Source organism: Macaca thibetana, chromosome 13, assembly GCF_024542745.1.
Source record: "Macaca thibetana thibetana isolate TM-01 chromosome 13, ASM2454274v1, whole genome shotgun sequence".
In the NCBI taxonomy this organism is placed as follows: Eukaryota; Metazoa; Chordata; class Mammalia; order Primates; family Cercopithecidae; genus Macaca; species Macaca thibetana.
Window position 1 is genome coordinate 37,873,925 of NC_065590.1, and position 21,775 is coordinate 37,895,699.

The 21,775-nt window shown below is 44.7% G+C and overlaps 2 protein-coding genes across 2 annotated transcripts in view; one reads left to right on the top strand and one right to left on the bottom strand.

Annotated features, from left to right (window-relative positions):
* The window catches only part of CNRIP1 (cannabinoid receptor interacting protein 1), a 1,091,934-nt gene that overhangs the window by 256,614 nt on the left and 813,545 nt on the right, over window positions 1-21,775 (top strand). The window lies entirely within an intron of this gene.
* Window positions 1-21,775, bottom strand: part of ANTXR1 (ANTXR cell adhesion molecule 1) — a 238,832-nt gene that overhangs the window by 84,532 nt on the left and 132,525 nt on the right. Inside the window, exon 13 of the mRNA XM_050754435.1 lies at window positions 13,668-13,763. Within this exon, the coding sequence (XP_050610392.1) occupies window positions 13,668-13,763 (96 nt within the window). The remainder of the gene's footprint in view (window positions 1-13,667; window positions 13,764-21,775) is intronic.

Sequence of the window (21,775 nt, forward strand, 5' to 3'; positions counted from 1 at the left end):
TCCTTGCCACTGTGTTTGCCACTTGCTAACTCTACTGTTACAGTCTTGTGCAATGGAACACAGGATGCTATCATTCCAGTTTTCAACATGGCCACCTTTCCTACCTCCCAGATGATGGCCGTGCTGGCTCACTAGACATTCCATTTGAAGCCGCAAATCAGGCCCACAGGCTGCTCTAGCAGCAAAAGGATGCCAGGCCTAGTGATTCCTCGTGGCCCCCTGTTTTGCCTCTGTCACCTTGTTGAGAAATCCTCCACCACAACTTCACATCTCTCCTCCTCATCTTTCTTGTCTACTCACACTGTGACAGGGACTAGTTAATAGGGTAAGCTGTACAGACAGGCTTATATTCGACAAATGCTCATGTCATGGATGAGAAGTGGAACAGAACAGGGGACTGGTTTTTGGCCCCTTTCTTCTTAAGTTGTATTTTGTGTCTCAGTGTCCTTTTTGCATGAGCTGAATGCAGGGCACTTCCAGCAAGTCCTCTATGCTGAAGGGCTGGTCTCTTGCTGCAAAGGAGACCCTTCCTTGACACACAGGCATCTCTGCTGTCTAGACAAAGTCCAAGAGAGCAGCTTCAGATAATTCCTTTATTAACAAAACGAAGCCCTTGTCCTCTAATTTTAATTAGCTCAGTGGTTTCAAACTTTATTGACTACCAGAATCACCTGGAGGGCTTCTTAAAACACAGCTTTCTGGGGTACACCCCTGAGTTCCTCATTAGTGGGTATGGGGAGGGGCACCTGTGTTTCTGACAAGGTACCTGCTGGTCCAGGGACCGCACTTTGAGAACTATGAATTAGCTTATTTCTAGGAGCCCCATACCCGTATTAGATATGTAGGGGCTATGTTTAGCTTCAAGTCAGACATTCCCATGAGTGCTCTGTTGAGACTTGCTTATAGCTGATTAGAAATACCAGCATTGAAGCTGTTTCATTCTAAAAATTATGGTGTCCCTGCTCCATTGTCAGGAACTCTGAGCTCTCCATTGCCTCCCCTGTCCTGTGTGGGGGAAGACATAGAATTATTTCTGGAGTAAATTTTCAGCTCTGCATGCAGGTACTCCTTGGCTTCCACTGATGTGAATTTGTGGTTATCTGCATACAAGGCTGGCATGGCCTGGATTTCTGGATCCAGCCCTGAAACAGTCCCAGCCAGATGGCTCCCTGGGAGTTAGGGACATGGATCTTATCGCTGTCTGTCTGCACTGTTAGCAATAAACTCATTGAACTGTGTTTGTTCCTCTGACTTCTGCACTGGGCTCTAAGCTCTTGAAGACATGGGCATACTTATCTCCTGACACACAGTTCAGTGTTTGTTACTTGGCCACTATTTCTGGAATAAATGAGTGCGTGTTCCTGAAAAGGGAGGGATACAGGAAGCATTTCTGATTATTATAAACTTCCTTGCCTCTCAAATAAGCACTTAATACGTGTTACAAGATTCAATTCTGGTCTCTTCACCCTCCATATAAATGTTTCTTCAGTAGTTAAGCTGCTGAAAGTCCCAACTGCCAAGAGTGGGTTGTGAAGCTTAGATGCACTGCATCATGGGAATCTAATCAGAGTCATGGATTGGCCTTATGGTTAATTATGCCACCTTATTAGATATCACCTATACCCCTTTGTATCCCCTAACCCAGGCTTCCATGTAAATTCACTTGCCATGTGATTACAGACTCCATTTTCCAGTTTTGTATCCCAAATTCATTTCTAAGAAGACTTTCTGAAAACTTGAAAACTACATGCACAGTCTGTTTTGTTCCAACATAGATATGTAACATGGGACTGTTCATATGTGGTAGGTAAACCGCACAATAAAATCACTAAACTGCAAAACTGTGCTAGCTCAAAATCTGATTCTCACAAGGTCAAGGGGAAGGTAATGTCTATTTTTTGTCTTTTTTTCTTCATAGTAAACTTCACATAACGTTAACCACTAGACATTTAAAAGTGTGAGGTGACAGTATTTGGCGCCACTGAGTCACATCAGATGAATGTGAAAATGCTGCCCAGCCGCCAGTAGGGACCTGGGGAGGAATATACAGAAACCAGGCATACCTCATTTGCTTGCTCACTTAGGTGCGTCCTTGTGCAAGTCCAGCATGTATGGTGTTCTGGAATGCAGGTACTTTTCCTCATAAAAACCTGTTACATAGCATTGTCAATAGAAGTGTGTGTCCTGGTTCAAAAAATGCAGGGGTTGAATGAGGGAGGAAAGCCATCAGCCTGTGCAGGAGATGTTTGTAAAGAGATAAGAGAAGATGAGATACTGTGAGAGCAATGGGCATAAAGAAACCCAAATGAGCTTCCTCAGAGACCATGCTGAAAAACCAGAGAAAGGAGAACGGAACTCACAGGAGCCACCATTTGCTTAAGAGGGGATTAGAGGCATGTGTGATGGAGTGAAGAAAAGGCAGTAATGCCGAGAGCGGTAGAATAGTACTTTCATGGTTTTCGGTCTTATTTGAAACCACACAAATCACTTTTTTTTTTTTAAGTGAAAAGAGGAATCTGGCAACACAACAAAAGCTGAAATTCTATTTTAAGCCAGTGCAGAAGGAATAACACGACACTGAGTCATAGCCATCCCCCTTTGTGTTGTGACACTTCGCCCTAAGAATGTCCTTCCTTCTGTCTCGTCTCTGTAGCTCAAAGCCGCAGTGCTATATCAGACTCACGTCCACTAAGACACTTCACCTGTTTATTTTTAAAAATCAAGGTAAAGAGCCATATTTACTGAAGTATCTTTTATTAAGAATTCAAGGTGTTTAAAATAGTGGCATTTTTATTGAGTTGATTATTCTTTTTTAGCATTAGGTTGGTGAGAAGTAATTGTGGTTTTGTCATTCCTTTCAATGGCAAAAACTGCAATTACTTTTGTGCCAACCTAGTATATTATTTTGTAAGATGGCACAGTTTTGAATGTTGTGCTCTGAATCCATTTCCCCCATTAGTCCTATTATTTTCATGGGCCAAAATTTAATAATGCAGTCATATCTTCAGGAACACACTTCATGTTATAGCAGAAATGGTGATACACAGAGATTTTTCAATGTATCTGCTATTTAACAATTATTGTTAACTTTGGACAGAGCAAAGGGAATAGTGCTGACAGAGACTGACTTCCTCATCCTTTTTCTGGTCTTTTGTGCTTTCCATGTGTATCATAAAATCCCAAGGGCCCAAGTAGTAAATAATATTCCTTGGGTTTTTGGTAATTTGGGATTACCAAAATGCTCATGTGTAGTAGGCATTCACCTATGGGAATTCTATGAGGCCTGGGTTGAGGCATGAACCTGCCAGAGGTTTCGGGTTTCCTCTTTCAGATCCCTAAGCATTTCCAAACTTGCTCTTAGCTTGCAATTTACAAAACTTCAAGTAGTGTAAGTTTGAACTCTAGACCTCTCAGAGGTTATGAATTCTTAGGGACACAAACATACACATCCACATCAAACCCATAGCCCATCTTTCACTCAAGGCTGTAGGCAGCTTTAGGCAGAAGACTCAATTTCAACTCCCAAACTTTTATGGGCCCATGAAAGGCTATTAAGCCAAACATCTAGGTTACTGAGATAAAAAACCTCAGGCAGGAAGCCACTGCTTTAGGGTCAGCTGACCATCTGATTTCCAGATCCTGCTTTATTTGGGCCCTGGAGATGTCTCCTATTTTCTCACGAGCCTTGCTATGCATTTAAAGCAACTTCTATTATATTTTATCCAGGAATTTTTGTTTTTGTTTTGCTGTGGAGTCTGCTGCATAGTCAGTCAATAGTAATGGATTTTTTTTTTTTCACAAATGATGACTTCATGCATGCTCAGAGGTTAGCTCAAATAAATGTGCCTGTATTTAGATGACAAAGGTCTTTTTTGAAGCCTTTGATTTAAAACATTGTATGTCCTGGGGGACTTCTGCGTTGATCTCTTTAAGCCAACACAACTTCTGCCCTCCTGGCCTTTTAAATTCTGCATGAGAAGCCATCAGAACAGAGTTATGTTTAGAAGAAATGCCAATCCAGATCTGAAAAGCCACCTAATAAGGGTTTTAACATCACAGCTAGAAGGGGATGCTTGCTCTGACCCTTTTTACATTCTAGCCTTCTGTTCTGGCTTCCAAACCTTGTAAGTATTCTTTTAATTGAAATCACGAAATCAAGGGAAAGTAGGCATCTTGATATGAAAAACATCCAGGAGAGATGAGATGCTAGTCAATGGCGGATAAAGGAATCTTTCCACTGTACAGACAGCATCAATTGAATAGAGACCTCACGACTGACGGGTGGGTTAATGCTGGCCAAGGAATGCCTGAATTCAGTAATTTTATACTGTAAAAGTTTAGCAAAGGATGGTACCAAGGGTGTTAATTTGGAATGTGGTACCAGAAATTTTCAAAGAAATAAGGTCAACTTTTTTTTCCTCCAATTTGGAACTCAAATTTCAAATGAATTTTGGTCTCTCATCTCATCTCCCTTAAGATTGAGACTATTTAAAAGGCCTAATTCATCACTATCTAAAGTAAGAGTTGCAGCAGGGACTTTACCATTAGTCAATAGGGCCTAAGGGACTCACATGGTAATGTGAGAGAATGGCTTTGTGCATATTCTCCATCAGATGATATGCCAGTGTCACTGCAAAACTCTGTGAAGTGAAACAGCAAAATAAATCCATGAATTCAGATTCCCTGAGGCTTGGAGGAGGAACCTCTGGTCTCTGCCTGGGTTACGGAAAAGCTGATTTTAAACACTAGCAGTGTCAGCGGGATCTGAACAGGGCACAGAGGGAACAAGGGTGACTTGATGATGTTCACAAGATGTCCAAGCTTGTTGATACTGATACAGCCTCCAGGGAGGGCAGGAAAGAGGCTGCACCTTAGGATCCAGGAACTTGCTCTTTTAGCTGCTTCAGCATTCTCTAGGACTGTGTTTCTCAAATAGTATTTGGCAGAATACTAGTGTCCTTCCAGATGTCAGTATATTAACAGGTGTTTGGCAGAGTACAGGTAGTGACAGGCCAAGGAAGAGTTCTAGGGTCAAAATAAATTTGAAGAGTCACATGCAAATTATCCTATTAATGACTCTGAGAAGTCTCGCAGTAAAGACAGTGATTCAATTTAGTTTAAGGATGTCTTTAAAACTCACTGTCTAAATACCTCTTGTTCTGAAGTGCACCTATTCGTACTTGCAGGGTATGATGGCCCTGACATAGTTTGGAAATGCTATCCCTGAGTACTTGTATCATATAAAAAGTCCTCAAGTGGTTTCAATATGTAACCAGGTTTGAGAACCACAGACCAGGGAATCTTGAAAGGGAGAAACAGATTCACTTAGAGAAGGTATGAATATGAAGAAGCAGCCTTAGAGACAATATGGTTCCAATTTTCTAGTTTTTCACATGGAGGAAATTAAGGTTAAAGGACTGGACTAATCCTTTAACTGGTAGAGGAAGATGGGGCATTGAAACCCAGTCAACTTTAACAGCAACTCGCCTCTTTCCATTTCACCAGCAGGCATAAACATGGCGGTTGGGGGTTATCAGGCAGCCCACAAAGGATGAGGGAAGCCAGAGATGAGAAAAAAATGGGTGTGTAAGGTGTGTGGTGTACTTGCCCCCCGGAGGTGAGGGCAGGTCATGGCAGAGCTCTGTGTGCTAATGAGAAATAATCTTGTCAGCTGTAGTGTGAGGCGTGTCCAGATGGGAATGGGTGGAGGCTGGAACAGGATCAAGAAAGCACAATCAGTATAAGGCCCAAGATGCCTGCGTCAGAAGTTGCCTGTCTCAGTCGTGTTTTTATTAAACCAAAATCCTTTTGGTGGTGTTAGGCTTGGATTGTCTGGCCCTACAAATTAAATGTTATTCTTAATGGTGCGAAGAGCATTATTTTAATGCTTTATTTTTATTTCCATTTAAGGCATATCAAGTTCTTGATTAATTTTTGTCCTTTGCAATTTGACATTGGAGATGTCCAGTGGGCTTATTTGTTGAACTATCCTTGAAATTTAATTAAGTGAATTAAACATGATCAGTTACATAATTCTTTAAAAGCTGTTCATAAGATACCTACAAGGTCACTGAAAACAAGACAGGGAGAACATAATTTTGTTTATATAGGAAGAAATTCTGAATGCATGGACAAGAGCCTCTCCCAATATACTGAAAAAAAATTGCTGTTATTTGAACAGAAATACAGTGATTTGATTTGACCTAAATAGTGTGGTGGTTTAACTAGCTGGATTGCAGAAAAATTGCAGCTTTAAAAGCAAGATATTTTTTCTTTTTGATTGTGGTTAAAAGCACTTAATATAAAACTTATTATCTTAATTATTTTTAAGTGTACAGTTTAGTAGTGTTACATATATTCACATAATTATGCAACTAATTTCCAGAACTTTATTTCTTTAAATAGAGATGCTGTCTCACCATGTTGCCTAGGCTAGTCTCAAACTCTAGGGCTCCAGTGATCCTCCTGCCTCGGCACTTCCACAGTGTTGGGATTGTAGGTGTGAGTCACTGTGCCCTGTCCAGAACTTTTTCATTTTGCAAAATATGCTAAGATCTTTTCACTTGGGGTTTCTCATATACCATTAACTTCCCAATAAAATAGACATATTTCTAGGATTTTATTTAAGAAACTGATTTAAATGTCCTTTGTTATATAATATTAGAGACATATAAAATATTGCATATAACATATATGTAAGTCATGAAATAGAATAATACAAACCCCCATGAAACAACCACTCATTACAGTTCCATAGGTCTGTGGGCTCCTTCTGTATCTAACACTCTTCCCCTAAGAAGACTTAGCATTTTAGTTTGATTTGGAAAATACACAAATTATAATATGTACTAGGCACTGTACTCTATTTTGGGATTAGTTTCTGTGACTAGTTTCTCCTTGCCATGGAAGAGTTCATGGTACAGATTCTCCTCGATGTGTGATGGGACTAGGTCCAGATTAAACCCATTGTAAGTTGAACATGTCATAAGTTGAACATGCATTTAATACAGCTAACCTAGTGAACATCATGGCTTAGCCTAGTCAAACTTAAATGTGCTCAGAACAATGACATCAGTCTAAACTTGGGCAAAATGGATAACACAAAGCCTATTTTATAATAAAGTATTGACTATCTCATAATTTATTGAATACTATACTGAAAGTGAAAAACAGAATGGTTGTATTGGTACTCGAAGTATGCTTTCTATTGAATGCGCACAGCTTTCATACCATTACAAAGTCGAAAAATTCTAAGTTGAATCACCATAAGTTGGGGACTGTCTGTATAGTGAGAGATATACACATAAACACTTGTGATAGAATGAGCAAATGCTCTAATAGAGGTGTGAGAAAAATGCCATGGAAACCAAGTGGAATAGCGGCTGATCCTCCCCAGGTGAGGAAAAGGTGCACAGCATGCTACTGAAATGGAGTGAACAGTGAGCTGGACTTTGAAGGAAGAATTGTTCATAGAGAAGATAAAGAAGGTGAAACTATTTCAGCAAGAGGAAATAATATGAGCAAAAAGATCATGATAAGGAAGTACCTGGTAGGTTTAAGGAGCCCCAAAGAGTAGAGTGTGCCCACAGCTGATCCTCCATCCACTTGGCTGCTAATGAACTTTGAGATACATTGAACAGCAGCTTTGAGCCAGGCACTGTATTATGCTCTGGGGACCTACAGCCTTGGCTTCCAACAGCTACATCAGGCAGCCCACAAAGGATGAGGGAAACCAGAGATGAGAAAAAAATGGGTGTGTAAGGTGTGGAAGACAGACAAGCAAACAGGCAATTTTCACAGCATGATCAGCGTTATGAAAGAAGCAGGCACAGGTGCCAAGGGAGACTCTGCACAGGAGGGGAAGGTACGAAGTGAGGCTGGAGAAGTGGGGCCAGGATGGAAAAGCCCTACACACGCCACATCAAGGAACGGGAACTCTGTTTTACAGCCGCTGAACACTCAAGAGGATGCTAGGCAGGGTAGTGAGTAGGCTCATCACCTGGCTGCCTTTTTAAAAAATGAAAAGTCTCTCTATTGAAGGTGAGAAAGACTAAAAGAGCAGTTAGGAAATTGCTGAAATAATTCAAGTGGGAGATGTGGAATCCTAGAGTAAGACAATGGTATTCATTCTTTCATTCCACAAATATTTCTTAAGCAACTACTGAGTGACAGGTACCGTGACTGTGCTGGGGTAGAGGGTGTGGACAGATGTGAGATAAGATGAGGTGTGGGAAAGGATGTGCTGTAGGCAGCTCCAAAGTGAGATAAGACAAGGAGAGGCCGAAGAAGACATCAGCGGTTGCTCTGCAGTCCCTAGTTTGGGCAGCCTAGAGGACAATGGCACATCCACTGATGAAGAGCAGGTTTAGGGGGTAACGTGAAGAGTTTAGCAGGGGGTATGCTGAGGGTGAGATGCCTGCATTTGAGATGTCCATTGGTCCCTTTAATGTGGGCTGGTCCTCTGGAGCCAAGGCCAGTGATGGGTAAACACATTAAGTAGTTGAAGTTGTGGGAGTTGGTGACATTGACTAGGGACAAGGTGTTAGAGAAGAGGGTGGAAGGCAACCCTGGAGAACAATTGGCAAACAGAGGAAAGAGAACCCATGAGGGAGACAGGGAGAAACTGCACAGAGACATAGGAGAAGAGCCAAGAGACACCAGTGGAGGAGGCAGTTTAAAGGAGAGGGAGGTCGATAGTGCCTACTGCTGAAAGAGGTAAAGAAGAATGAGAAATGAATGGAGACCAGTGGCTGGGAAATTCCGTTTTGCAAGTGAAGGATTGGAGAAATAATGGCAATGGTGCTCAGGGTGCAGTGGGAGGAAGAGGGAATGAGAGGAATTGTGGACAGTGGATGCTCTGCAAAGGAGTGTGTGGGTGAAAGGAAGGGGAGGGAGAAGAGACTAGCATGAAGGAGAAATAAGCCATGAGATTAACATGGGTTGGATCTGTGTTCCTATGCAAATCTCATGTTGAATTGTAATCCCCAATGTTGGAGGAAAGGCCTAATGGGAGGTGATTGGCTGATTGCAGCCGTCAGTCATCACCTGATCCATCAGGTGATTGGATCATGGGGGCGGGTTTCTCATGAATGACTTAGCACCATCCCTTTGGTGCTGTTCTTGTGATAGTGTGTGAGTTTTCCTGAGATCTGGTTGTTGAAAAGTGTGTAGCACCTCCCACCTCGTTCTTCTCTTCCTCCTGCTCCCACCATGTGAGATGCCTCGCTTCCCCTTTGCCGTCAGCCATGACTGGAACCTTCCTGAGGTCTCCCCAGAGGCGGAAGCCACTATGCTTCCTGTACAGCCTGCAGAACTGTGAGCCAATTGAACCTCTTTTCTTTATAAATTACCCAATCTCAGATATATATGTCTTTGTAGCAGTATGAGGACAGACTAACACAGACACATTTTTTAAACGATAAAGGTGGCTGGCATATGTTTGTAGGCAGAGGGAGGAAGCCAGTGGAAAGGAAAGGATGCTGGCTTTTCCTCCAGCACTGAGATGCAGCTTGGCTAGTAGGTTGAGGGGCATTCCCCACCCTTGCCGAGTGAGAAAGGAAGAAACGAAGAACACCAGTGGAAAGGGAGGGAGAGGGATGCTGGAGGAGGATGCACATATGAGGGTGCTGGAGTGCAAGGATTTCTCACAGCGCAGCTTCCATTTTCTCATGGAGCTAGAACAGCAGGTTGTCTACTGAATAGGAGAGGGTCAGAGATAGTGCAGGGAACTCCAGGGAAACGGTTGCAATTTGGGAGAGTTCTTATCTGTAGAGGTAAGTTAGCAGTTTGCTAAAGTATGAGTGCTGAAGCCCTCCTAAATGTGCACTGGCCCCGTCAGCAAGCAGGGCTGCTCTCTTCTGAGGTGACTGGCGTCTTGGGAGCCGGAGAGGAGAACACATACCACTGGGAAGGTGTAGGTAGAGCGACAGAGAGGAGATCGGGAATTGCGTTGTTTATCAGAGTGTCAACATGGGGTCAGGAAACTGAGAGCCCCAGCAGGGATTTCTTCTATACTCCAGATTTCTCATTCGGGGGAGCCAGTCCCCATTACTAATCAGAATCCTCCAGTGTCTTGCTACCTGCTGAAATTTAGGCAGGATATGATGGCCTTTCTCTGTGTACATAAATTTACCCCCTAGCTGGGCTGCAGGCTCCCATCAGGGCATTGACTCTTGGCTGGGGTGAGGGTAGACTTTCAGGGATACCTGCATTTTCTACAACTTTTTAGTGCCATAATGTCATTGATTCATTGATGGCTTTTTCCCCCTACACATTCAAGCCATTCATAACATTTACTCTTCTAATACATTGCAATTTTTTAAAAAAAGATCCTTTTCTGTTTTAGATTTCCTAATCGTCCTCTTTTTAAAGTTCAATTTTGAGATTTCAATAATGTTGGACCAAACTTATGAGTAGATGGAGTGGACATGGCGTGACTTGAAGGGTTCTGGAAATGTGCCTTGTGGAACTGAGGCAGGGCTTTATTATTTTTATTATTTGGTAAAATATTAACCCCTTGAATTACCTATTTGAAAATGTAAATAAGCCCAGTGTGCATAGTCCAATTCCTCTCTCCCCTTCAAGGTGGGTGTTTTGTGCCAATGAGTAAGTACAGGAATCTTAAAAGCCAGAGGTCCGCCTGGGGACACTGAGGAACAAGCTGGGAAACGCTAAAGGTTTTGATTCAAGATGTGGTCAGTTATCTCTCTCCCCATCAGTCATTACTGGTAGATTACATCTGGCAGGCTGGCAACAAGTTAATTCAGGTTCCATTTGGCTGGACGTTAGAAGCCCAAATGGGGGAGTGGGGTCCTTAGGGAAAGGCCAAGTGCAGTGGGTAGGCATCATCTGTCACCCTTACCCATCAGGTTTCTTCTTCCAGACAGGACCAGCAGGAAGCAGGAGGATGCTGAACAGAGGCAGGCCTGAGAGCAACCTCATGCCTGGTCTGCTCATCCTGGCCAGTACATCTAAAGCTGCTCTTTGTAGTTAGTAACTGGGCTTGCCCTCTTACCCAGCCACCCTGCAGGACTTCATCCCCCACCCCTTCACATACTCAGCCACTGGGGGTTAAAGCATGGCTCAGTGGGGGTGGAAGCCTTGCAGGTTGTTAAATATTTTGAGTATCACTCCTAAAGAAAAGATTGCAGCAGGAAGGAGAAGGCACACGGCAGACGTATACCCCACGTTTTTTAGGTCTTTTCTGCTTTCTGGCTTTTGCTCCAGCACTGAGATGTGGCTTTGCTAATAGGTTGAGGGGCATTCCCTACCCTTGGGGTAGACGCAGGAAGAGTGACAGAGGAAGGTTTGAGGACCATTGTTTACAAGAATGCCCTCTATTCATCTGGGGACTGTGGTGAGGAGTGCTGTATCTTAGGGGAGAGAAACTCCCCCGTGTCCTCTGAATGAAACTGTGATGGGAGGCCCACGTTTGCCTTCACTCCTGAGTATACTGTTCAGGAAACACATGACCGTATCCTGCCCTGCTCCGGAGCATCACCCCTCATCAAGGAAGCGAGTGATCAGCAAGTAGTTTTAGGGGTCAGACCAAGCACTGGAGCCCAAGCCAGCTTTCTGAAAGAGGGAGAGGAGGCCCCTTAAATAGACATCCTAAACAGGAAAAATGAATCTCTAAGATGAACCCTCATAAAGAAATCCTTTAAGACTTACAAAGTCAGACCACATTAAGACATTTTGGCTGCCTTCCAAAGCAACAGGGACTTAACCAGATAAATTCATTGAAAAATATTTTGAATATTGCAAAACTCAATTTGGCCTTGGGTGACATTGCTTCCAATAACAAAAGGTTTATTTTGAAAACATTTCCCAAGAATATAAACGGAATGCCACACAGTATCATAATAGATTCCTATTACGGTAAAATACTTTTAAATAATAATAATCTGTAGCACTTACTGTGTGTTAGGTGCTTTCTAAGCACATATATATACGCTCCTTTATAGTCTTCACCATCTAACTATGAGGTGGGAGCTCTTATTGTCCTCATTATACCAATGAGGAAACTGAGAGAGAGGTGAAGAAACTTGCTCAAGGTCACACAGCTGGTATTCGGTGGAGCGCTGCTTGGCTGTTCTAATGGTCCTAGCTGTCCTCACCCAGAGGTAACTGTTTGTAAACAATCAAAGGGACTATAATAGTGTTCACTGCCTGCTGCTACCAGGCCTGCCCACCTCTTCTTTAAGAACCCACTGTAAGGTTTTTCTTTTCTTTTTCTGGACTTGAAAATGTGCTTGCTTTTGAATCTCCATGGAAAGGACTCGGGCTGACTCATTAGGAATATTTACCCTCAGAATAAAATGGTTATGTAGCCTTAAGTGTTTAAAACAATATTTAACTCTTGGAGCTGCTCTGGTAAGAATCTATTTAAAATCTCAGTGATATCCAGCCCAGCCTGGAGGGTACTAATTAACCCAAGACTTGTGCCTGTCCTGGGTCTCTCCTTCCACACTTGTCTGCTGCAAGTCAACCCTTTCCAGAAGTCCCTGCCACATGGTCCACATCTTGGTTGAGCCTCTCATCTCATGCATTTGCCACCTCTTTAACATGTCATCCGAAGCCATTTCCCCTTGCTTTTCAAGTCCAGTGCTCTGTCTGTGGCCTTGGTTCAATTCAGCTGTACACACAGATGTGAACTCCCTCACACTGTGTGCTAAATGCTGAAGTTTCAGAGGGAAAATGAAGATGAGTCCCTGTCCTGGAGAGGCTCACTGTCTATTACACCCTGTGGCTCTTCCATGGAAGAACTGAAATACAGGAAATGAAGATGCCATGGCAGTGGAGCAGTGGCCACTTCACACTCACGGACTCCACAGCACACACGGATTCGCAGAAAGGCATGGCACAGGCTAGAAATAGACATGTCGCAGGGAATGTTTTTTTTTCTTTATTAGGCTATTACTTTGTCTGGACTTTTCCCAGTCTAAGAGCCAGGGAACAGAAATTGACAGCCAGACATTTACCATTTGGGATTATCGTCAGGGTGGATTATTCCAGGCCCTAAGTTATTTTGGGGAGACATTGTCATGTGGTGACTCCATATGACAATGATGGGGAGGAGGCAGGTTTTTTATTGATCTTGTAGCCAAAGCGCTTAGCCCAGTGCTGGACACACAGTAGGTGTGTCCTACTAAAGTTGCTAAAATCAGTGAAATAGAAGTAAGTGCCATTCTTTATTGTTGAAAATAAAGAGGTCAGGCCAGAGGCACTTTCTCAGATAGGCAGACTAGTTACTAAGATCAGGGAGGCCTTAGAAGAGTATAGGTTGGGCAACTCAACAAATGTGTGTGTGTGTATGTGTGTGTACTGTACATACAGAGGCATATATGTTCATTACATGTAGGATAACACTCATTATTTGTGGTGTCCTGTGGCTCTTTCTTAAGCACCAAAACTAGAGCAGTCACCCCAGTTGCCCCACCCAAGGGGTATGGCCATTGGCAATCTCACACCCTAACTCATACTGACTGCTGATGACTCATGGTTCCATTGATCAATGTCAGTTCACATCAATTTTGTATAAATTGTATAAAAAAAAACAAGATTTGTCTCCCATCTTTAGTTTTTTAAAAATCCCTTTCTCTCTACTCATGGTCTGTGAACTTTATGTCACCCTTCGCCTTCCATGGCCTGAAGTTTGGGGCACTTACCACGGTGCAGCAGAGGGGCCAGAACCACCAGAGGAGAGCCAGGGCTAGGAGCAGGAACAGGATCAGCAGGGCGATGGCCAGGATGGAGCCGTCAGACTGCAGGGGCCAAGAGAGAGGCGGTCAGCAGCGGGATGGGACCATGTGTGGTCTTCCCTCCCCAAACTCCCATCACCGATATGCAGATTTAAGGCTCAGAGAGCAGCACAATTTGCCAAGCAAATGGCTGAAATCCTGCCCATCATTCTGGGGCTCATGGCCCTGCAACACACTCTGTTTAGCCAATTTTCAAGGGAAATGAATTTATCTTTTCAGAGAGGCCTTGTTCTTCTCTTTGAGGAACATTCTGAAGGACCAACTTTATAAGAGACAGAGCAGGCATGAACATGGACTCCCACTGCTCATCTGGCCCTGGAACACTATCCCCTGCCCGGTGACAGCCTCCTCACTGGGTCTGATGTCCCAGTCTCTGCCTGGGCTGACTCAGGACCGTTGTACTCTGAATTCAGCCTGCTCCCCCGAACCCATTCACATAAGTGCATGTAACAGATTCATAAAGCTGTCGATGGAAAGTCTATAGCCTGCTGATGGGATGGGAAAAGCCTTGTAGGGTCTGTGAATCCAGGGGGTAGGGGCAGAGCAACTGCTGCTGAACCTGGGAGGCGAGGGGCTACAGTCAGATCAAGTGGCTATGTGGGAATGAGGGAGGGAGGAAGGCATCCAAGACCAGTTTTATCCACTTCTTAATGTGGCGAGGCCAGTCTTAGACACAGTTTCTGTGGACTGAGACGGCTTTTAGCAAACAGAGGCCCCACTTGGTATCCACATTCTGAGTTGCTGGTTCAAGGAAGCCTCTTGGGAACACGGGTCTAAGTCCCCTCCACCCTGCCTCCCTACAGCTACTGGCAGTGCAAATCAGCAAAACTTTCCAGGAGACAGGGGGCAAATTGTGATAGGTATCAAAAGCTTCCTTCTGCATAGAAGTGGCTATTCCATTTTTAGTCTAAGAAAATAATCAGATATGTTTGTACAGATAATAACAATGAAAACATAAATGGTTAACAATTAGGGAAAGTTAAATAATGCATTGCAGAATTACCATGCAATCGGTTACTATGTAGACATTATATTGTCAAATAATTTTATTTATTCATATTTTTTGTGACAGGGTCTCACTCTGTCACTTGGGTTGGAGTGTAGTGGTGTGATCATAGCTCACTGCAGCCTTGAACTCCTGGGCTCAAGGGATCCACCCATCTCAGCCTCCTGAGTAGCTGAGACTGCAGCAGGTGCATGTGACCATGCCGGGCTAAATTATTTTTTTTGTTTTTTGTAGAGATGGAGTCTCACTTTGTTGTCCAGGCTTTTCTTGAACTCCTGGGCTCATGTGATTCTTCTGCCTTGACTTCCCCCTGTGCTGGGTCTATAGGTGCGAGCTATTGTGCCCGGCCAGATTGTCAAATAATATTTAAATGATATTTAAATAAGATGACAAAACACTCCTGGTATAATGAGTAGATTTATGTATATGTATGTCGAAAGTGAGAGAGACAGAAAGACTGTCTGATATTTACTAATTTTTAAAATTTATATTTACTAAATTATTAATAGTAATTTTACTGGTAGTGGGTTTATGGTAATTTTCCTTTTAAAATCTAGTTTCTTTCTTTCATAATGAGAAAATAAACTACTGAAGTTTTCTTTAAAAAAATCTGTATTTGGGGGCTTCTCACTTTGGTGTTAGAGCTCACTGGGCCCAGGGATTCTTATCCAGCGGCAGGGGATCTATGGGGTACCCATGTGGGCTCAGTGGATAGACACTGTGACCCTCCTGAAATGATACCTGTGATGTTTAGTGCAAGTGTCTTCGGGGGAGACCGTTCACAGCACTAACAGATTCTCAAAGCTGCTCCCTCTCCTCCATTACAGGGAAGGGAGGCTGGGTGGTCTGTTCAGGGTAACGCGGCAGGTGAATAGGAGAGCTGGGACGTGGCTCGCTCCCACTCTGAGTGCTCAGCAGGGGCTTCTGGAAGCTGTTTAAAGGCAGCTCTTACTTGTTGAAACTCCCTGGAATGTCTTTGACCAAAAAGCCAGGGAACTAAACACCTCTGGTCCCTAGCCAGGGCTTGGGAATGCCAGACTGCCCCCAGGGGAGCTGCAGCCTCACAAATGCAGGTGCAGGGCTGGGCAGCCCAGGGGTAGCTGGGGGAGGGAAGAGAGCGCAGGGGCCAGACGATGGACAAGCCATGGCAGAGGGGACGCTCTGGGCTGCAACATTTATACACGGGTGATGGCAGAGAGCGATGGGCTCAGTAGTGACAGAATGAAATTACATGTGTTTTCCAAACTTAGGGCTGGCCAAGGACAACCCTCTTAATCTCTCAGGCTCTACAGCCCACATTCATAACAGCAAGATAATAAACCTCACTTGCCTCACTGCATTGACATGGGGATAAAATGATGTAAGCTATCTTATCAAACACTGAGCTGGAACTCACTCTCCCTTTAGTTCTCCAGGGTAAAAAACATGGTGAGCATTTCAGATCATAAATCTATCTGCATCTGGAATAATAAGTGGTTCTGGTCAGTGAGAGGCTTACAAAACAGCAGTACTTCCATAAAGTCTACAGACTACGTTTATTCACGTTATACACAATTTCCCCTCTCCCTGGTTTTATTTTTTCACTTTAGGTGGATGAACTAAAGCAGAAGGGCTGATGTATTTTGGGGGAATTTTTTCACTTCCTTCTAGAAGAAGGTTTTCCATGAAGTAGCGAGAGTGAAGGACTTGGTGCAGAATGGGAGGGAGGAGGCTTCCACATTGGGAGATTTCCTGGCTTTGGATAAAGTGATGACTGGCTTTTCTCCAGCCAAGCTTGGTGCCCCTAATGAGGAACAAACTGTCCCCCTAATGAGGCCCAGTTCCCTTGGCTGTGGTGGAGGAAGACAGCCGGGGGGCTCAGGAAGGGGAGAGGTGCAGGAAAGGGGTTCCCGGTGGGTGGAAATGCATGGGGCAGATACTCCTTGAGGAACTTTATCCTCCTCTGGAGATAGCGCTGGGATAAAGCCCCCAAATGTACTGTCTGTTTTTTTTTGTTTTTGTTTTTGTTTTGAGAGGGAGTCTGGCACTGTCGCCCAGGCTGGAGTGCAGTGGCGCAATCTCGGCTCACTGCAAGCTCCGCCTCCCAGGTTCATGCCATTCTCCTGCCTCAGCCTCCCGAGTAGCTGGGACTACAGGCGACCGCCACCATGCCCGGCTAATTTTTTTGTATTGTTAGTAGAGAAGAGGTTTCACAGTTTTAGCCAGGAGGGTCTTGATCTCCTGACCTTGTGATCCACCCGCCTCGGCCTCCCAAAGTGCTGGGATTACAGGTGTGAGCCACCACGCCCAGCCATGTACTGTCTGTTTTTTGAGATCTTCCAGAAACCACTGGATATCCAGTTCAAAAGAAGGAAAGGCATAACTTTTTGATAAACTTGGAGCTAAAGCTGACGTTTTAGAAGGAGATAACATGTACATGCAACCTCAGAGGTTCATTCATTTATTCATTCAGCAAACATTTATTGAGGGTCTATTCTTTCCCCATTAAGCAGAACCAGGAAATACAGGATTGATTGGCTAGTCAAGATGCTCGTGTTCCACTGGCTAATGGGGCAAGGGCATTCATATAAACAATTAACCACATGCAGCGTTCTATGCGTTACTCAAGAGCTGTACATCTGCACCTTTTGTGTCAGGTAGTGAACAAAATAGGCAATCTTTATTTTTAAAGAGCTTACATTTTGGTTGAATAAGAATAATGACAATGATGATAATAACATTGTTGCTAGCACAGTGAACATTCACTGAGCATTTACTATGTGCCAAGCAGGGTTCTACGTACTAACATGCTTTCCTTATGCTAACTCATTTAATTCTCATTAACAATCTTGTGAATTCAATAATAATGTCTTTCTCATCTCACTAAAAATACCAAGGCAGGGAGAGATGGAGAAACTTGCTGATGGCCACGTGGAGAAGCCAAAATTTAAACGTGGGCAGTTTAGTTCCATAGCTCACAGCAGACTAGCCAGCTATTGTTCTTAGCAAGTGGCCAAGTACTGAAGAGCCGAATGTCTGGGAACTAGCACTTCACTGAGGAGGTGACACTCCACAGGGCAGGGCCAAGGAGGTGTCAGCATTCCTGCACAAAAAGGCAAGCACAAATGTCTGAGGTGGGGCAGGGGCAGTGGAGGTCCACATGCTGGGAGCACAGCACGAGTGCAGGTGGAAAGGAGGTGAGGTCCCCACTGTGGGAGGACACACAAGCCAGGCTGAGGAGTGTGGCTTCCATCCTGAGCCCAGGGGAACCCTTAGTGGCTTTAACCCGGTGACACTGGGGCATCGTGATCAGATTTGCTTCTTGGAAAGCAAATGCTGTGGACACTGGAGAGTATGGACTGGAGGAGGGAAAGATTCAGAATAGAAGGCCCAGGTGTAGGACAGCTGCAATTCTGCCCAATTCTTCTGGGCAGTGTCATTTCCCGAGGTCACTCTTGAAATGCTTGCATTTTGACGGCCGTGTTCAGTGCTAACTTACTTAACAACAGCTAACCACTGTGCTCAGTGCTATCTATGCATTCTCTCATTTAATTCAGTGAGCCTCGGTAAAACAGCCTTGTAGGGACCATTACCCCCTTTTGCAGATTAGGAAAACTGAGACTCAGTGAAGATATGTAACTCACTCAAGACCTCCACATACCACTTATGGACATACTTATTTTTATATGTTCACAATGTTAATGTTACAAAACTAGAATTTGAATCCATGTGGTCTAATTTTAGAATCTTGACACCCCCTCCCACACTTAACCATTACACTATAACTTCAGATTTATAACAATTTAGTTAAGAAATATCTGTACTTTAAAGACTAAACTTTAAGCAGATGCAACAGAAGTTGAGACCATGTTTACAGTTGCTCCTTCTGCTTTGATAGAAGCAGTTCATTCACATGACCCAGCGTGGATGTACACACAGCATGGGTGAATGTGGACTTCAGAGGAAAGTCAGAGAGGGAGGGGGACCACGGTAGAGGCTGCCTTCCCTTCAGATTCTTGGCTTGGAGTTTTAATCAATTACCTTGTGAAGAGGGACTGACAGCTAATGCGAGAAAGGCTCTAGTTACCTGTTGAATGTATATCAATATTAGAATAGAAATAGATGCACATCTGCATTGTTTAGTAAATAGTATTTGCTTTATTCGCAAAACAGTTCGGTTATGCTAAACCAGTCCTTTTCCACCTTTACCACGTTCCAAGATGAAGACACCCGGGTGCTAAGGAGCAGGCTCTGCCGGTGGCTGGGAGGCACATGGAGTGCAGCAGACCTCACACGGCATAGCCTGACCCCCACACAGCCTGGCTCCGCTCTGCACTGTTTTACTCTGGGGCAGACTGCCTCGACTCCTTCGGCTCTGGCCTCCATGCTGCCCTCCTGTGCCCCTGGTTAACTGTCTGTTGGCATACTCTGTGCTAACCGCCACCTGCTCCCAAGATCTTCTTCCTGGATTGGACCCCAGGAGGGTTGGGACCTCTGCTCACAGCCTAACTCAGGACTGGTGTGTGAGCTTGGTCTCTGTTCTCCCTCTTCACCAGGGAAAGGGTGGCCAGGACAGGTGAGACCTTAGGGCCGCATAGACACCACTCTGGAATTAAGTGAGACCATCTGGGCCAGAGGTCCCCCTTGCGGAGTTGTGCCTGCCCAGGCCTCATCTCAGATGAGAGCTGGCAGGGCGCAAGGCAGCTCTGAGAACGGGTGCTCCCCGACCCACACGTTCAGATCCATTCTCCGTGATCCACCTGAGAGTCCGCACTGGGCAGGGGGAGTCTGGAGTGGGGACCTGCATGACCTGACTTTATGACACAGATGAGAGCAGAAGCTGACCTGTCCAGCCCAGCAGACTCTCAGTGTTTGCTGCCCTTGGCAGTGCCACCTGCCCTTACCAGGCAGCCCATGCATGTAGTTCACCACAAACCTTCGAAAAAGATTCCAGAGGGGGAGAAACAGCAAACAGCCACACATGGAATCTTACCAATGTTATTTTCTCAACAGCCTAAGTATCAACACAAGTCCAATTCTTATTTTATTAAAAAAAAAAATGGAAATAAAGTTTAAAAAATCAACATGGCTTTTAATTTTAACAATTTTAACAGCAAGTGGTGGGGGGAGTTCTCAGATGAGCAACTGGAGCTGGAAGCACTTCTGTGGTCAAGCAGGCAGCCCATGGGGGTGCACCTTCCTATTGGAGGATCATCCATTTTCTTCAATGGAATATTTTTAAGCCTCGTCAAATGCTCACACAGAGGCCCGCTATTAAGGAGGCAGACAGGCAATATTAAATATGAAGGCAGGACAAGCTCAGCCCCGCTCCTTCCTTTGGGCATGTGTCATTAGGGATGACATTCTCTGAAGGATGCCCGACTTGAATGGCCAAATCCCTGCATCACGGCTTTCTTTAATTCCCTCTACTCCCAACTCACAAAATGAGGACCTCTCTTTTAAGACGAGAAGGCATTGTTCTCAAAGGTATACGTTTGGAACTTCAATAATGAAAGCATCTCTTGCTTGGCAGGTGGAATGTAGGCAATTTTGGATTTGTAATGCCTGGCGTGGGGCGGGAGTGAAAGATCTTGCCGGGGCTTGTTTGCCGTATAATGGGAGACAACCAGGCTTCTGGACGATACAGCAGCAAATACTGCTGCTCCTTTCTGTTTTGTTTTGTGGGAAAGGGAGGAGGATAGAATGGAGAGGGATTAGTGGGAGACTGGGGGAAGTTCAACATAAAGAAACAGTGAAATCCTCCAGCTCAAAGTTGGGCCTGCGCCAGGATTCTGCCTGATGCCCACCGTGGAGGGTGACTATGGAGCTGATGAAGTGCCTCCAGTGAGGCCTTGAAAACTGTGTTGGTTAAGGAGGGAATGTTTCCTGCCCCTCCTAACGTTTCTTTCCATGTTGGGGCACTCAGTGTGCATAACTCCAGGCCTGTCTCTGCCCTGCACTCGTTCAGTAAATAAGCAAAGTGTAAACGGATCATGTTTGGCTCCTCTCTCCCCGTTTTTGGGAGTGTGCTGCCCGGAGGGAGCAGGCGGTATTCTCTGCTATTCCATGCAAGCAGGTGTTGTGGGGCCTGACGCAATTTTGTGGAGGCTCTTTAAGAAAGAGAACATAAAAATACAAATGCAAAATTATAAGGGCCGCTCCCCGGCCTTAGAAGGGCCTAGCAGGGACCCATACAAGTGAGGGTCTCTAAAGCTTAAGCGAATCAGCCCCCCATAACTCTGCCTCTGGCTGTGCACCTTCCCTGGACAGGCCCCCTGCCTGCAATCAGACTGGTAAATCTATTTAACTCTGGGCTTCAGTTTCCAGCCTGTTTGCTGCCACACTCAGCCAAAATCTCCAACTCACAGTAATGCTGTGGTGAGGTTTTCATGTATCATTTTCTGGCCTCATTTTTCAGTTTATTCACAATCAAGGCAGGAAAGAGGCACACTTTATTGCCCTCACCACAGTGACCCCAATATCTCCTATTTTAACTAACCGCAGGATAGGTCCCGGTAACTAAAACAATTATCTTTCTACAACAACAGTATGGTCAATTTCTGAAGGAAGAGGTTATCAGAAGCCTCTCTGGTGGCTGGTGGGTTTGCTGTAGTTCTACAGTCTTTGCTAGGTTGTGAAGATTCTTAGTAGCAACACTGCATCACTGAAGCCACCGAAGATACTTGGATGCTTTCACGCGGTTAGACTATCTTGTAAACATTTAACATGAAAGAATGAATTAGTAGGTTGATTCTGCCACACTGAAGAGATATGAGCCAATCTCTGCCAGAAATATGACAGGAAAATAGCTGAGGACCCATTAGAGCTTCTTGAGAGCCGGCAAAGGTCTTTCTCTGGATTCTCCCCTCCACGGGGCACCTGGGGATGCAGCTGATGATGTGAGGCTCCCCAGAGGCCCGCCCTCCACTCCCTCTCCCCCTTTCTCTGTACAGAGTGAGGGTGCCTATGAAGCACTTTAGAGTGCCTTCAAGGCAAAGAGACCCTTTAGCGGGGGCGGCTCTGTTCCACT